The sequence below is a fragment of the Mesoplodon mirus genome (genome assembly GCF_964341445.2).
Source record: "Mesoplodon mirus genome assembly, chromosome: 1".
NCBI lineage: Eukaryota > Metazoa > Chordata > Mammalia > Artiodactyla > Ziphiidae > Mesoplodon > Mesoplodon mirus.
Genome location: NC_138976.1, coordinates 84,700,771 through 84,719,680, shown reverse-complemented (window position 1 = coordinate 84,719,680; position 18,910 = coordinate 84,700,771). Strand labels below are relative to the sequence as shown.

At 38.5% G+C, this 18,910-nt stretch overlaps 1 protein-coding gene across 2 annotated transcripts in view; it reads right to left on the bottom strand.

Annotated features, from left to right (window-relative positions):
* Positions 1–15,533: 15,533 nt before the first annotated feature.
* Positions 15,534–18,910, bottom strand: part of VPS13A (vacuolar protein sorting 13 homolog A) — a 259,057-nt gene continuing 255,680 nt past the window's right edge. For both annotated transcript variants that reach the window (XM_082614126.1, XM_082614124.1), the window contains 2 exons: positions 16,763–18,107; positions 15,534–16,709 (listed from right to left, as the gene is read on the bottom strand). In XM_082614126.1, the coding sequence (XP_082470252.1) occupies positions 18,057–18,107 (51 nt within the window). In that variant the 3' untranslated portion in view covers positions 15,534–16,709; positions 16,763–18,056. The remainder of the gene's footprint in view (positions 16,710–16,762; positions 18,108–18,910) is intronic.

Here is an 18,910-nt window from a genome sequence, read left to right as displayed (position 1 = left end):
AGAAAGAGAAAGACAAATATATAATATCGCTTATATGTGGAATCTAAAAAAATGGCACAAATGAACTTACAAAACAGAGTCACAGATGTAGAAAACAAACTTATGGTTACCAAGTGGTGGGGAGGGATTAAATTGGGAGATTGGCATTGACACATATACAGTACTATATATAAAATAGATAACTAATAGGAACCTACTGTATAGCACAGGGAACTCTACTCAGTACTCTGTAATGGCCTATTTGGGAAAAGAATCTAACAACTAAACTAACTAACAATAATCAGCTCAAAGTAATCCTTATACTGAAGAAGCAAATTTTGGGGTGGCATATTCTGTTCCTCGTCAGTCCTGTCTTTGAAAGTTCAATGAGGGACTTCCCTGGTGGTCCAGTGGGTAAGACTCCATGCTCCCAATGCAGGGGGTCCAGGTTCAATTCCTGGTTGGGGAACTAGATCCCACATGCATGCCGCAACTATGAAGTCCACATACCACAACTAAGAAGCCCACATGCTGCAACTAAAGATCCTGCATGCCACAATGAAGATCCCCCATGCTGCAACGTCCCAATGCAGGGGGCCAAGGTTCAATCCCTGGTCGGGGAACTATATCCCACATGCATGCCGCAACTATGAAGTCCACATACCACAGCTAAGAAGCCCACATGCTGCAACTAAAGATCCTGCATGCCACAACGAAGATCCCCCATGCTGCAACATCCCAATGCAGGGGGCCAAGGTTCAATCCCTGGTCGGGGAACTAGATCCCACATGCATGCTGCAACTAAGAAGTCCACATGCCACAATGAAGACCTGGCACAGCCAAAGTAATTAATTAATTAATTAATTAATTTTAAAAAAAGTTCAATGAAGTTTCACAGTCTAGAAGCTAGGTTGATAGAGTGCTCTATTATTTCATTGAACCAACCTCAATCTCGAGGATAGGTCAGCTCAGTTAAACAGTTGTGTCTCATTTCAGGAGCTGGTGTTGCAGGTGGGGTCCTGAAATTAGCCTTATACGGTGTGAGCAATTGGGTATTTAATGAGGCATGTCTATGGAAACAAGAGAAAAACAAAAGTTAGTGGTTGGGTCAAATTCTAAACTCAGCCTGAATCCCGAAGGCTGCCAGTCAGGTTTCAAGATGTTGGGGTTGAAGCATCTTCTGCAATTTGAATTTGTCTGATGTCATCGGATGTTCAGATAAACTTCCTGAGTGGTCCACACAGCAACAGGCACAAAGATGATCTAAACGTGAGCCGCTGGGGTCATTTCTCTGAACTTTATGTCAATCCATTCACATTCAGTTTGCAGGGCTTTGGGAAATAACTTTTGCAAAAGCAAAACAATAACTTTCATAAATGACAAAAGACTTAAAAACAGCCATGGTTAAAGATATAATGAGCCTTTGTTATAATGCAATTGACAAGGAAATATGGTTATGTCTGTGACATAAATTTTAAGATAATAACTAGAATTACAAGTGATAATATTATATCAGGACATATCAGATTTCTAGGAACTTCATACAATTTGTTCTTAGTGATTCCAAGTCAAAAGAGTGGAAGAAAATTGGAAACGTTAGTTGGAAGAGATATAGCCAGGTTATTTGAGAAAAGTAGAATAATTCAGGATCTAGTCCAGTTTACAGGAAAATAATGAAACTTCAGACAGTTAACAGGACTAGAACCTGATATCCACAAGGATATATTATTTACGGAAGCATCATTTTTCACTCTACAATCAGACACATTTTTACCAGAGGAGAAGATTTCCATTCCAACTGAGATGGACATAAAAATATGACTGTTCTGGAGCCTTAGGTTTAGTACAATTTACCTTTGTAAAGTCTGTATAAAGCATTCAGCAAAGGCCTTCGAAAGCTCTCTTTGAGTGTACAATTCAACCTTGGACCAGTTCACTCTTGCTTCTATCATCCTCTGAACACTAACCTCCACTGATCCATTTCCTGATCATTTGCAGGAGAGCCTGGGAGAAATTCTGGTCATCTGTTTCCTTGGTTGGGGGTGGGGTGGGGTGGGGTGGAGGGGTCCACTAGGGGGCTGTCTGGCTTCTCTGATAACTGCAGTATAATTATGGGTGGGAAGAATACCCCTGAGCATCCAGTCAAGGTCCTTGTGAGTGAGGTTATGAATGGCCACTGATCTTTCTAACTCTTCTCTAAATCTGGTAGGATCTTCTGAAAGTGCAGGCAAAAGGGGCTTTGTAATTTTACCTTGTTAAAAGAGTCCCTAAGGCTAGACACCACACTCCTTTGTGTCCTCTTTTCAATTTGATCTTTCCATAGGTAGTAATAAGACAATTCCTTAGAATGAGAATTATTTTCCAATTTTATAAGTTTCCAATTGGAAGATTTTTTTCCAATTTTATAAAAGTTTTTCCAGTTCAGAAGTTCCATCATCTTGCCATTGATGAGTAGGATCTTCAATGGTATATTAATCTCGTTAGCAACTCAAACCAATATGGCTTTTTATGGCTTAACCGTGGATGCAAGAGGTTTCCCCTAGGACAGTGCAAAAGCCTGACCCTCATAATATCAAGAAAGTTCACTCCCAGAGTTAGCCTAAGAAAGCAAAGACCTTCTTTGTCACAGGTGGTAGGAATGGTGTACTGAAAACAATCTCTCACGTTTTCTGTGAGAACATGAAACACCTCCAGTCACAAACTTGCTAATCTGTAATACCAGGCAAGACACTACTGGAATGGGGCTTTTCCACCACTAACAAGACAACAGAGGTTGAGACGCCAAAGGCCCCTAATGGACTAGGACCCCTTAAGACAAACTCCCCTGAGAGCTGGCACAGTGGGACAAAGAGAATGTGTTTCGAGTTGCCATCCTATAGTGGCTGCCAGATACAGGCTGATACTAGCACCTTCCAGCTGGTGATGACTAGAGAGAGTTTTCTTACTAGTCAGAAAGCCAAGCTCTCAAGACAAAGAACAAGATGAAAGGAAAACCTTATCTGACCTATGGTTCTCCTCCTTATGACAGATGACACAAAAGACAGAGACAACATAAGACAGTGACCATCTATGGAAGGGAAAAGATCAACAGAAAACAAGAATGCTTATAACAAAATCTTTACCAGAGTCTTTATGCTCAAGGAACTAATTCACACAAATATTTTCTTCTGTGAATCTGAATTTGGAAAGAATAAGGTGAAATTTCCCCTTCCTCTCTCTACTGGGCCCTAAAGACAGAGATCCAAGAGAGGTGACTTTGGTAAGAATTCTTACCCTTTGCTGGCTTCTGCCAGTTTTCCAGGTTCCTGTCTTCAGGCTCCAGAAGAAGTACAGTGTTTCAGCAGATCCCATCATGGGTCACCAAACTGTCAGTGAGGAAAAAAAATTTTCCCTCTACCATTCTAGGTTGTTGGCTGAGACCCCACCCCTGTAATAAAAGACAGATTAACAGGAGAAAAACAAATAGAAAACAAATAACATGTATACATCCTGTATACATGGGGGAGACCCTGGAAAACTAACTCCCCCAAATAGCCCAAGCCATCATCTTAAATTCCTTTTTCAGCTAAAGACACAAGAAAAATGTTGGGAGGTGGAGAGGGCCAGTTATGGGAAGTTACTAGGAAAAACACAGTAAACAGAGTAAGGTTGTTATGCAGATTTAAGTTGGGTATCTTCTCCACTGATAAGAGTTTCTTGTGATTTAGAGTCATCCTTCTCTTCCTGGCACAGATTAGAAGACACACAAACATTCCTCTTATAAATGTAAATGTCTCCTACAAATGAGTAACTTCTACTAGATTTTTAGAGCTTTTCTTCTGTTTCTTAAAAATAATCCACTCAAAATAATCCTTAGGCCAAAGAGGCATGTTTTGGGATGGCATATTCTGCTCCCCTTCATCCTCCTTTTTGAGGCAAGTCTATTCGTCATCGCATTGAGGTTCCCTTAGTAGCTGGCTCAGTAAAGCAGAAGCAGAATCACCTGGGAAGTGCAGAGTGCTTCAAATCAAAGGCCCAAGATGGTTCTGTTTCTGTTTTTTATTTGAAGGTGTGTACCCACATATAAATACACATACACACGTAAGCACATCATTCAGAGATTTAAGATGTGATGTGTTTTATCACCAGTTTACAAAATGTACCCAGAATAGTTACATATGTTATGGAACAATCAGCATCCCTGTAACTGCAATAAGCCTTTATCAGCCACTTAGGATAGTCAGGTTCTCATTCTGTTGGAACACTTCCAAGTGTGAAGCTATTGAAGAAGAGAAGAACATCTATGCTGGAAAAAGACAGAAATTACGCTTATAAGAAGCTAGTGATGCTACAGTAGTAATATTAAGCTTTAAAAGCTAAACTTCACTCAAGAAATGAAGGCAAAAGCAACAGTTTTTGTGGAACCTGACAATGATATTAAAATTTTATCTAGAACAGCAACAGTCCAGGAAAAGCCAAGACAATTTTGCACAAGAAAACAAAGAATGGGAGACATGGAAGCAGGTGCCAATAGCTGCCCCTGCTGTCCCGGGAGTGCATGGGCTGCCACCATCACTAAGAAACACAGGAGCAGGTGCCAATTGCTGCCCCCACTATCCCGGGGGCATGGGGGCCACTGCTGCCACTGGAAGACCCACGAACAGGGGCTGATTGCTGCCTCCACCATACTGGGAGCACACACGGGTCACCGCACCCACATACCCCATATAATCAAACCCCATACCCACTGGGTAGGTGACCCACAAACTGGAAAATAATTATATCACAGAGGTTCTCCCACAGGAGAGCTCTGAGCCCCACGTCAGGCTCCCCAGCCTGAGGGTCCGGCATCGGGAGGAGGAGTCTCCAGAGCATTTAGCTTTGAAGGCCAGTGGGGCTTGAGTGCAGGAGCTCCACAGGACTGAGGGAAAGAGACTCCACTCTTGGAGGGCGCACACAAGTTTTCACATGCACTGGGACCCAGCACAAAGCAGTGACTTCATAGCAGCCTGGACTAGACCTACCTACGGGTATTGGAGGGTCTCCTGAAGAGGTGGGGGTTGATTGTGGCTCTCTCTGTGCAAGGACACCTGTGGTGAAGGACCCAGGGAATATTGATTGGCGTGAGCTCTCCCAGAGGTCACCATTTTGGCACCAAGAAGCAGCCCCACCCTACAGCCTGCAGGCTCCAGTGCTGGGAGGCCTCAGGCCAAACAACCAGCAGTCCTGTGGGGGGAGACATAGCCCCACCCATCAGCAGACAGGCAGCCTAAAGTTGTACTGAGCTCACAGCCACCTCTAAACATACTCCTTGACACATTTCTGCCCACCAGAGGGACAAGACCCACCTCCATGCACCAGTGGGCAGGCGCCAGTCCCTCCTACCAGGAAGCCTGTACAAGCCCCTAAATCAGTCTCACCCACTTGGGGGCAGACACCAGAAGCAAGAGGAACTACAATCCTGCAGCCTGAGGAGAGGAGACCAAAAATACAGAAAGTTAGACAAAATGAAATGGCAGAGAAACATATTCCAGACAAACGAACAAGATAAAACCCCGGAAGAACAACTAAGTGAATTGGAGATAGGCAATCTATTTGAAAAACAATTCAAGGTAATGATAGTAAAGATGACCCAAGATCTTGGAAAAAGAATGGAGGCACAGACCAAGAAGATACAAGAAATGTTTAACAAAGAGCTAGAAGATTTAAAGAACAAACAGATGAACAATACAAAAATTGAAATGAAAAATACACTAGAATGAACCAATAGCAGAATAAATGAGACAGAAGGACAAATAAGTGAGCTGAAAGAGTGGTGGGAATCACTGCCACAGAACAGAATAAAGAAAGAAGAATGAAAAGAAATGAGGACAGTCTAAGAGACTTCTGGGACAACATTAAACACACCAACATTCCCATTATAGGGGTCCCAGAAGAGAAGAGAGAGAGAAAGGACCTGAGAAAATATTTGAAGAGATTATAACTAAAAACTTCCCTAACATGGGAAAGGGAACACTCACTCAAGTCCACGAAGTGCAGAGTCCCAAGGAGGAACATGTCGAGACACATATATTAGTAAAACTGACAAAAATTAAAAACAAAGAGAAAATGTTAAAAGCAACAAGGAAAAAGCAACAAATAAGAAACAAGGGAATCCCCATAAGGTTATCAGCTGATTTTTTCAGCAGAAACTCTGCAGGCCAGAAGGTAGGAGCACTATATATTTAAGTGATACAAGGGAAAAACCTACAACCAAGAGTACTCTACCCAGCAAGGCTCTTGTTCAGATTTGACAGAGAAATGAAAAGCTTTACAGACAATCAAAAGTTAAGAGAATTCAGCACCACCAAACCAGCTTTACAACAAATGCTAAAGGAACTTCTCTAGGCAGAAAAGAAAAGGCCACAACTAGAAACAAGAAAATTACGAATGGGAAAGCTCACCAGTAAAGGCAAACATACAGTAAACGTAGGAAATCATTCAAACACAAATTCATCAAAACCAGCAATCCTGAGGAGAGTACAATTGCAGGGTACTGGAAATGCATTTAATATTAAGAGACCAGCAACTTAAAACAATCTTGTTTATATACAGACTGCTATATCAAAACCTCATGGGAACAGCAAACCAAAAACCTACAATAGATACACCTACAAAAAAGAAAAAGCAATCCAAACACAACACAAAAGATAGTCATCAAATCACAAGGGAAAAAAAGAGGAAGGGAAGAAAAAAGACCTACAAAAACAAATCCTAAACAATTAACAAAATGGCAATAAGAACATATATATGATAATTACTTTAAAAGAAAATGGATTAAATGCTCCAACCAAAAGACACAGGCTGGCTGAATGGACATGAAAACAAGACCCATATATATACTGTCCACAAGAGACCCACTTTAGATCTAGGGACACATACAGACTGAAAGTGAGGGGATGGATAAAGGTATTCCACGCAAATGGAAATCAAAAGAAAGCTGGAGTAGCAATACTCATATCAGACAAAATAGACTTTAAAATGAAGATTTATAAGAGACAAAGAAGGACACTGCATAATGATAAAGGGATCAATCCAAGAAGAAGATCTAACACTTGTAAATATATATGTGCCCAACATAGGAGCACCCCAATATATAAGGCAAATGCTAACAGCCATAAAAGGAGAAATCAACAGTAACACAATCAAACTGGGGGACTTTAACACCCCACTTACATCAATGGACAGATCATCCAGACAGAAAATCAATAAGGAAACACAGGCCTTAAATGACACATTAGACCAAGGGGATTGATATTTACAGAGCATTCCATCCAAAAGCAGCAGAATACACCTTCTTCTCAAGTGCACATGGAACATTCTCCAAGATAGATCACATTCTGGGCCACACAGCAAGCCTTGAGTAAATTTAAGAAAACTGAAATCATATCAAGCAACTTTCCCGACCACAACACTATGAGGTTAGAAATCAATCACAAGAAAAAAACTGTAAAAAACACCAACATGTGGAGGCTAAACAATATGTTACTAAACAACCAATGGATCACTGAAGAAATCAAAGAGGGAATCAAAAAATACCTAGAGACAAATGACAATGAAAATACAACACTCCAAAACCTATGGGATGCAGCAAAAGCAGTTCTAAGAGGGAAGTTTATAGCAATAAAATCTTACCTCAGGAAATAAGAAAAATCTCAAACAACCTAACCTTACACCTAAAGCAACTAGAGAAAGAAGAACAAACAGAACCCAAAGCCAGTAGAAGGAAAGATATCATAAAGATCAGAGCAGAAATAAAGAAGAAGAAAACAATAGAAAAGTGAATGAAACTAAAAGCTGGTTCTTCAAAAAGATAAACGAAATTGATAAACCTTTAGTCAGACTCATAAAAAAAGGGAGAGGGCTCAAATCAATAAAATTAGAAATGAAAAGAAGTTACAACTGAAACTACAGAAATACAAAGGGTCATAAGAGACTACTACAAGCAACAATATGCCAGTAAAATGGACAACCTGGAAGAAATGGACAAATCCTTAGAAAGGTACAACCTTCCAAGACTGAACCAGGAAGAAATAGAAAACATGAACAGACCAATCACAAGTACTGAAATTGAAACTGATTTAAAAAACTTCCAACAGACAAAAGTCCAGGACCAGATGGCTTCACAGGTGAATTCTATCAAACATTTAGAGAAGAGTTAACACCTGCGCTTCTGAAACTCTTCCAAAAAATTGCAGAGGAAGGAACACTCCCAAACTCACTCTAAGAGGCCACCATCACCTTGATACCAAAACCAAGCAAAGATACCACAAAAAAAGAAAATTACAGGCCAGTATCACTGATGAACATAGATGCAAAAATCCTCAGCAAAATACTAGCAAACCAAATCCAACAATACATTAAAAGGATCATACACCATGATCAAGTGGGGTTTATCCCAGGGATGCAAGGATTCTTCATTATCCACAAATCAATCAGTGTTATATACCACATTAATAGACTGAAAAATAAGAACCATACGATCATTTCAGCGGATGCAAAAAAGCCTTTTGACAAAATTCAACACCCATTTATGATAAAAACTCTCCAGAATGTGGGCATAGAGGGAACCTACCTCAACATAATAAAGACCATATATGCCAAGCCCACAGCTAACATCATTCTCAACGGTGAAAATCTGAAAGCATTTCCTCTAAGATCAGGAACTAGAAAAGGATATCCACTCTTGCCACTTTTATTCAACATAGTTTTGGAAGTCCTAGGCATGGCAATCAGAGAAGAAAAAGAAATAAAAGGAATCCAAATTGGAAAAGAAGAAGTAAATCTGTCTCTGTTTGCAGATGACATGATACTATACATAGAAAATCCTAAAGATGCTATCAGAAAACTACTAGAACTCATCAATGAATTCAGTGAAGTTGCAGGATACAAAATTAATACACAGAAATATTTTGTATTCCTATACACTAACAATGAAAGAGCAGAAAGAGAGAAATTAAGGAAACAGTCCCATTTACCATCACATCAAAAAGAATAAAATACATAGAAATAAACCTACCTAAGAAGGCAAAAGACCTGTACTCTGAAAACTATAAGACGTTGATGAAAGAAATCGAAGATTTCCAAACAGATGGAAAGATACACCATGTTCTTAGATTGGAAGAATCAATATTGTCAAAATGACTATACTACCCAAGACAATCTACAGATTCAATGCAATACCTATCAAATTACCAATAGCATTTTTCACAGAACTAGAAAAAAAGATTTTTAATTTGCATGGAAACACAAAAGACCCCCAAATAGCCAAAGTAATCCTGAGAAAGAAATATGGAGCTGGAGGATTCAGACTCCCTGACTTCAGGCTATACTGCAAAGCTACACTTATCAAAACAGTATGGTACTAGCACAAAAACAGAAATCAGATCAATGGAACAGGATAGAAAGCCCAGAAATAAATGATGCACCTACAGTCAATCTACGACAAAGGAGGCAAGAATATACAATGGAGAAAAGACAGTCTTTTCAATAAGTGGTGCTGGGAAAACTGGACAGCTACATGTAAAAGAATGAAATTAGAACATTCTCTAGTACTATACACAAAAATAAACTCAAAATGGATTAAAGACCTAAATGTAAGGCCAGACACTATAAAACTCTTAGAGGAAAACATAGGCACAACACTCTTTGACATAAATCTCAGCAAGATCTTTTTCGACCCACCTCCCAGAGTAATGAAAATAAAAACACAAATAAACAAATGGGACCTAACTAAACTCAAAAGCCTTTGCACAGCAAAGGAAACCACAAGCAAAATGAAAAGTCAACCTACAGAATGGGAGAAAATATTTGCAAACGAGGTGACCAACAAGGGCTTCATCTCCAAAATATACAAACAGCTCATGCAGCTCTATATCAAAAAACAAACAACCCAATCAAAAAATGGCAAAAGATCTAAACAGACATTTCTCCAAAGAAATGTCACACAGATGGCCAACAAACACATGAAAAGATGCTCAACATCACTAATTATTAGAGAAATGCAAATCAAAACTACAATGAGGTATCACCTCACATGGGTCTGAATGGCCATCATCAAAAAGTCTCCAAGGACTTCCCTGGTGGCACAGTGGTTGGGAGTCCGCCTGCCAGTGCAGGGGATACAGGTTCGGGCCCTTGTCCGGGAGGTTCCCACATGCTGCGGAGCAGCTGGGCCCATGTGCCATGGCTACTGAGCCTGCACTCTGAAGCCCACGAGCCACAACTGCTGAGCCCACGTGCCACGACTGCTGAGGCCCGTGTGCCTAGAGCCAGTGCTCTGCAGCAAGAGGGGCCACCGCGATTAGGGGGTGGCGCACCGCAGCGGGGAGTGGCTCCCGCCTGCTGCAGCTAGAGAGAGCCTGTGCGCTGTGGCAAAGGACATAATGCAGTCAAAAACAGATAAATAAAATAAATAAATTTATTAAAAAAAAAAAAAGTCTCCGAACAACAAATGCCAGAGAGGGTGTGGAGAAAAGCGAAATTCCTACATTGTTGGTGGGACTGTAAAACTGGTACAACCACTACAGAGAACTGTATGGAGGTTCCTTAAAAATCTAAAAATAGAACTACCATAGCATCCAGCAATCCTACTCCTGGGCATATATCCAGAGAAAACCATAATTTGAAAAGATACATGCACCCCAATATTCATAGCAGCACTATTTACAATAGCCAAGACATGGAATCAACCTAAATTTCCACTGACAGAGGAATGGATAAAGAAGATATGGTACATATATACAATGGAATATTACTCACCATAAAAAAAGAATGAAGCAATGCCATTTGCAGCAACATAGATGGACCTAAAAATTATCATACTAAGTGAAGTAAGTCAGATGGAGAAAGACAAATATCAGTTGATATTACTTGTATGTGGGATCTAAAAAAAAAAAAAAGATACAAATGAATTTATTTACAAAACAGAAACAGACTCACAGTCTTCAAAAACAAACCTACGGTTAGTTACCAAAGGGTAAAGTGGGAAGGAGGGATAAATTAGGAGTTTGGTATTGACATATACACCCTACTATATATAAAATAGATAATCAACAAGGATCAACTGTATAGCATACAGAACTCTACTCAATATTCTGTAATAACCTATATGGGAAAAGAATCTGAGAAAGAATGGATATGTGTATAACTGAATCCCTTAGCTGTATACCTGAAACACAACACTGTAAATCAACTATACTTCAATATAAAATAAAAATAAAAATAATTGAATTACTATGTTGTATACCTGAGACTCATATAATATTGTAAATCAACTATTCTAATAAAAAAATAAAGATCAATCAATAGACTGAAAAAACCAAAACAAAAATAAACAAACACCAAAGAATGGAGAAGTAGCTCTCAAAGATATCTAGAAATGTAACAAACAAAAAGCAAAACGAGCCGGGGTGGGGGGTGGACACCATGCTCTAAAGGTAAGGAAATGCTTCATATCATCCAATTAAGTGAAAAGGGCTCAAGAGACTCAGTAACCAGAGGAATTAAACAATGAGGAATTTTGTTTTTAAGCACTTTCTAGCACTGAGTTATTATTTTTATCTTTGGCTGACAAAGCATATAAGAAAATGGCTTTGAATCACTTCTAATTGCAGAGGGCTGTTGAATAAATTAACAAAAGGTAGTAATATAATATTTTCTTAAGTCATGGAAAGGCTGAACTCTCCATATTAGAAGAGAGATATTACTTATCTCTGCTAATATTAATTCTGCAAGTAGAAAATTCTCTCCTAGCCCTTCTTTCAAAATATACTCATTACTTACCTTGGAAATGAGCTATTTGAAGTTTTCTGATGTTGGGAGGCACAGTCTTGGTGCTTAAGAATTTACTAGATATTCCCACTCAACCTCTTAGTCAGCACTGATCACGCTAGGCTGGAGTGCTGTCAGCTTTGACTGCAAAATTAGGACCTTGGGCAATCTGTTAGTTATATACATTTATTTAGAACCCACAGAGGGCAGAGTTTAGATAGGCAAGGGAAGACTTATTGGTAATGTTTCTAGTTCTATCCAGTAACTAAAGACAGGCAGACTGAAGATCAGAAGTCTTTATTTGACGCAGTTTATTTGAAAGAGGTACACATAGTTAAACTGGGCAGTCAGTGACCAAGCAATCCAATTCTACCAATAGCAAGAAATTATTATTATTTAGAAAAAAGTCATCGGTGAGCATAGCCAACCAATTTTCAGTGGAAAAAAAGACTAAGTTCAATTTCAAGAGGAAGAACTTCACTGAAAACATTTGTGTTTATAAATTACTTATTTTACCAGAACACACAAAATCAAGGCAGAGACTGTGTAACAGGCAACTGGGTCAGACATAAGTATAAGGAACACAAAAGTGAAGGAAATATTGCACTGATGCAGAAACAGACATTTAAAGAACTGTCATCATCAACAACCATATTTTTGCTAAAGAATAAGCATTCCAAAGGAGCAAAGACTATTTGGTCAATACAAAAATTAGTAAGGAAATATTTTTAAAGTGTACATTCCCTGAAAAATTCAATTTTATATGTAATACACATATTCACATATGGAGATGATCGTTTTAAAAGGTCTACAACAACCCGGCCTTGCAATAAGTCCCACATACAATTTCTAATAGTCTGTGAGTGTGGGTATAAAATTATTGACATTGAGAACATTTCAATGTAGTCTACATTGTTACTTGAATATTTTTCAGCTCCCAAAGTGGAAACTTTTGGGTAGCCAATAGAACGCTGGTGGTATGATGGCATTAGAAGAAATGTTGGGGGATTCCAACATGATCTATTTTAAGTACACTTCTGATTATTAGACTTTTTATTATATTACTCTTACAGGGTTTCTTATTACAAGGACTTCATTAGAAGGAACCCATTATTAAAGGTATCAGAGCAATACTAAAGGAATGTGAATGGTATTCAGTGACAGACAGGGATTTTCAGGCTGACAGATATCACAGCAGGTGCTAAACTACAATACAAATAACTTTAGATTTGTATAAAGTAATAAAAACTTAAAAAATATACTCATATCAACCTATAAAATTTGAAGTTTCATCTCTTACATGGCTCATTGGGTAATCAGAATTATCCGTTTTTTGGAAATGCCATAATACTTTTAGAAAAGAACTTATCTGTAATTGTAAAGCAAAACTTTAAAAAAATGACATTGAACAATTTACCTTACAAAAGAGGAAATAAAGTAAAAAAGGTTTCAATTAAAGAAACATGAAGAAGGTTTGTAAAAGAGTGGGATACAGCATATTCTCAGTCCTTGGGCTGGCCTTTTAGGATAGCCCTGAAACAAGTACTGCTTTACACCAACTGTGGTAGAAAGAAAAGAAGCATGAGGAAAGGTCTGCACTGATAGCTGTTGTGGGCAATGATCAAAAATATAGATGATAAGGATCCTAAAAATTTTAACTGATCAGTGCTAGCTTGATTAGGTATAGCATTAGCAGTAAGGTATAATTTCAAAAGTATATTTCAAAGGATTGGGCAGGAGGGTGGATGGTCCTCGTTTAGAGTATGCAAAGGAGCTATCAGTGATACTGGGTAGCACCAAAGAAAACCAGAGTGAATAAATTTTGTATTGAATCTTGCAAAAAGAATCAGGTTATGTGTGTTTTCTACTTGAATCCTACAGAAATAGGAAATCCAATTATTTTCAGCTAAACAGCACTGGCATTTATTTAGCACCCTCCACAGAATAAGTATTTTGGCCCTAAAAGATTGTGACCTATGAATAAGCTCCCCATTTGCCTTTGCCACCTGTATGGTGAATCAGACAGAAGGCAGATGGAGCACACTCAATGTACTTAAAAGGAGAACTTCTGTGCCCATCTCAGTAGAATACTTAGTGTGCGAGAGATTGAAATACATGTAGTTAAAGGATATACTATGACCTTTTTTGGGTGCTTGCTGTTTGTGGATCTAATGTGTCTATGCTTTTTCTAGACCACCGATATTTAGTGGAACATATTACACAGGTATCTAAGGGTATCTGATACACACCAGGAAAGGGAAACATTTCTGAAACAAGAGCTATCCTGTCTTCTCACTCAAAAGAAAAAGGCAGTGCTCACAACTTAAAGACTCCCTGAGTCGTGGATCTGTTGCTTCTTATCTAAAGTAAGGTAAGGCTTGGCACAACCCAGATTGTTTCAACAGTCACTGGATGGTGAACGCCTCCTACAGCACTGGCTTCCAAGGGTTTTCTCCTCGCCCCCCCAAATTGCAATTCCCAATAAGAAAGTATGTTTTATATTGTGACCCAGTACACACAGTATAGATTACTTAACTGAAATGATATTTCAGGAAACAATATTTTAACCTTGTTACATGCAAAACTCTCTTCTTTTCTTTTCTATTCTATTTTTAAAATATGGTGATCTTGAACTGACTTTATGGCTCACTAATGGGTTAAGAACTACAGTTTGAAAAACACTGTCCTTGAGGATTTTAGCTGATCTTGAGAAAAGGTAAAAGCAATGGCCCTAGAACCCAAACAGATTTCTCTGACTTGTGTTGGCTGGGGCATGAAAACACCCATTTCCAAACAGCTACTTCTCCCTTCAGTGTATGCGGTGCACACTTTCAGTTCCTACAGGCAAACTAACTCAGTACCTTGTCCCAACCTTTTTAATACTGGGGCTTCGGCTTGGCCTGAAGTACCAACTAAAACTGGTAACTAATGACTGAATAAGGTTCATAAAATTTGGCACTGAGTAGTGTCTTTATTTTTTACCAGACAGGAATAGGATACTACTTTGCAGGCTATTTCTAAGAGATGAGCTAGGTGCATATATATTCACTGGGATAGTATTATATTACTGCTACTACCATTGGAAAAAATGAGAGAGATAATTTTACAGAAATGATAAATAAGTTTAAGATTTTCTTATTTGGAGGCCTCAGGATAATTTGGGGATGGATTAGGATTCTGGAGGAGAGAGGGACAGGGAAGGACTGCCTACAGCTAGTCATGATTATTTAGGAACCAGAAAATAACTCAGCTGTACTAAACTGAGCCTGGGAAAAATTCCAAGGTCTTGCTAACACCAGGGAAGCAGCAGCCAACATACATACTGTAATAGGGAAGCCACTGCAGAAGTGCACATGCTCTTTGGTTCAGAGAGTATTTTGTAAATGTGAAGAAATCACAAGCTTCTTATTGTATCAGAAATCAAAGTTGCTATGTCTAGGGACTTCCCTGGTGGAGCAGTGGTTAAGAATCCGCCTGCCAGTGCAGGGGACATGGGTTCAATCCCTGGTCTGGGAAGATCCCACATGCCACGGAGCAACTAAGCCCATGCGCCACAACTACTGAGCCTGCGCTCCAGAGCCCGTGAGCCACAACTACTGAACCTGTGTGCCACAACTACTGAAGCCCATGCGCCTAGAGCCCGTGCTCCACAACAAGAGAAGCCACCACAATGAGAAGCCCGCACACTGCAACCAAGAGTAGCCCCCACTCGCCGCAACTAGAAAAAGCCCGTGCACAGCAATGAAGACCCAACACAGCCAAAAATAAATAAATAAATAAAATTGATTCTTAAAAAAAAAAGTTGCCATGTCTAGGGATCATAGTTTTCTGGAGGAGAGTTGGCAGGGAACAGACACTCTGCCTTCAGCTTCATACAATAATCACAGATCAGGATACATGAAGGGTACAGGGCTATAGCTAACACATAATATCAATACAAAGAGATAAAGGACAGGATACTCAGGACATCTTCCATAGCAATTACCAAAAAACGAAGACAAGTTTGCAATTCTCAAGCAGAGAGCCACTAAACACAGTTAAATATAATTCAGCGTAGATTATTTTTAAATACCGTAAGATTATGGACTCTATAATATTCAAGAAAAAGACTACAGAATCAAACACATAATTGTAAATTGTAAAATGTTATGCTAAAAAGACTGACATATCTAGTGATCTACTTATGTTCTTTGTTTAGATGAAGAAAATCTTCTAAGACAATTGATAAACTACTGCTCTTGAAATCGTGGGTCTTTCCATTCTAGAAACAGGAATTGATGGGAGGTGTTAGTGGGTAGATGACTGATGGGTAGAGAAAGAATAAGGAAAGATATTTCTAGGTTCTCACTGGTAAGGGAACAGGAAGGATAGGCACACTGGTTTGCATGTATAGTAGTTACAAGACCCACTTTGCCTGGCCTCCAGAGGATACCAGAAGAATTTCTATCCTTACTCTTCTAGACTTTTCCCTTTTACTATGGGATACCCAAATAGTTATGGGTCTGTATTTTTCTGAGAATAAAATCATGAAACTGGAGTAGGTAATGCGGTACTTGGCTAATGGCACTGACTAGAACTCCAGGAAAACAACATTTCAGATGAGGACAATCTGATAAAAGCTTTCTGACTACCTCTACTCTTAGGTTTAATTCTAACATATGCAAAACTGGCAGAGCTCAGCAACAGAGAAAAAGTGCATGTTACTTTGAACAAAGGTCATCATGGGAGCATGCACTATGATGAGATTTGAAATTTGTCATCTCGTGATTAAATTTATGTTCAGCAAAGAAAAAAATTCTGAAGGAAACTATTATTAATAAACAATGAGATTTGTAATCAGAGGAAAATCAATAATATTTAGTAGCAAGATTTCGTCAGGAAGAAATAGAATTACAGTCTGGCATGCTGTTTATTTTAGCTTTTACAACAAAGCAAGGAATCTGAGGAGAATTTCACAACCATTGACTTATATAGTCTGGCCTCCAGAGGATACCAGAAGAGAATTTCACAACCATTGACTTATATAGTCTCCAATTCTAAAAACAGATTATGGTAATTTGGCAGTACGTTCAACATGCATCAAATACTTTGTATTATTCAATAACTAAATAAGACACTGCATCATTCTCTTTATGGTTCACAATCATATATTCATCCCCTTTCACTTGAAAAAGTCCATTAATATCAAGGTATAAGGATCTTGGACAAAAATCAAGGAAAAAACCCCTCATGACATCTTTACTAATGTGCAGCCCATGATTTTTGTTCTGAAGAGTATACACTTAAAAAAGAGTGATTCTCACTTGAATAACTGTAGAGAAAGCAAACCAGAAATTCTCAATCTATTGCCAACAGGACAGGTTACTGGGTTAGACTTTAGGGTACATACACTTACCCGACATGCGTATAGAGAGGGGCTGTCTGTTCTGAAGCATAACTCGTATTAAGATGGTGGGACTTTTGTTTATTTCATACTACCAGTGAATAGGAAGTTGGTATTGTTAAGGCCTCAGGAATTTTAAGGTCAGCAATCTATTAAACATGACCTTGGTGAACCAAGTAGATCTCAAGGAGTTGGCTTGAGGAAGTATTTCTAAGGCTTGAAAGTTCTGAGAGGGGCCTTCCCTTTTTGGGTAGCACACTCATTTCTTCAAGCCTTCCTTAGGATGAGGCTTGAAGGGGTATTAGTCAATCTGTATTATATAAAATAAAAGAGATTGTTTTTTATAGTCATGCTATGTACTTCAAATAGTAATTCAAACCTACCCTCTATTTAAAAAAAATAAGGAAAATCATACCAAAATATTTATCTGTAAAAAGAACTTCATGTTTCTAAAGAAACTACCACCAAGGTTATCTTGATACCACTAAGGCAATGTTTGATATGATCATTTATCCATCACTCATTCAGGGACCTTGAAGCAAGCATGATAGAACTGTGAAATGTGAACTAGGAACATTTAGCTCCATTAAATTTAGGCTAAATATGGGCAATTTCTCCACCATTACAGAGAATCACCTGGAGCAAATATTTAAGATTCATAAAAGAAATATTTCCTTTATAAAGTAATTAGAATTGTAACCAGACGCATGATTCAAGTTAGAAAACCAAATGGATCCCCAAAGAGTTGAAATAGTTTAATCACATAACTGTTTTAATTGATTCTGATTTTTTTTTAACAGTACTTGAAATTACTTCTATACTGTACTTCCTAAACAGGTTTTAGAAGGTACAAGGTAGAAATTGTAATGATTTATTGCTGTGTATCTTCAGGCAGCAGTCTCTGTCAGAGGCTCGGGGAAGGTTCTCTTGCTTCTTCTAGCTTTCTGAGGATCCACTGTTGTGGGGAAATGAAGCAACATTTACTTAACTTCAATGAACTTGCAATGACAAAATATAATGAATGAAAATCTAGAAGTTGTCTTTCCAGTTTAGTTAGGAGTATACTGCTGTAGCCAATAATTAAATTCTTAATGCAAGAGAGATCATTCACTGACTTAAATGGCCCAGATGACTCAGGGACAATGGTACTGGGTTTAATTTAACAGTAGTAATAATGTTTTTCTAAGGTCTTTGGACTTAGATGTTCATCTTCAGAATAAGCAAAGTAAAATGAAGCATCCTGAGAGAGAAGGGTAATTTGACAGCTGGATTGAATAACTCTGGCATAGTGTGAAAATCACCTATGTAGAATTCCTTTCAACCTATGCCAATTCTGTATCACAAACCTTCACGATTCCATATATTGGATTCTACTGATTCAGTAGGAATAATTACATATAATTCTACAGTGGGTAGTAGCATAGCAACATTCTTGAGCATATTAGGTGCTTTTATGATACATTTTTCTAATTTGAAAGGATCTGAAATCACAAAATTAAAATGCAAATGAAGTGTAAACCTTTCTGTCAATAATGTCTATTATCGTTAGACCTGCATGACAAATACAAGCCATGGAGGTGATACTGGTGTTATCCCATTATGAAAAGCTTAAGTAAAGATATTTGTGCTTTTTTACTTAAGAAGAACCTAGTGAAAATAGCTCTAAGATAAGTAGAGAAAGAGAAATGGACTCATTAGCCTTTTCTGGATGTTTCTGACAGAGCAGGAGGATTAAAAAGAAACCTTCTGGGATAAAAT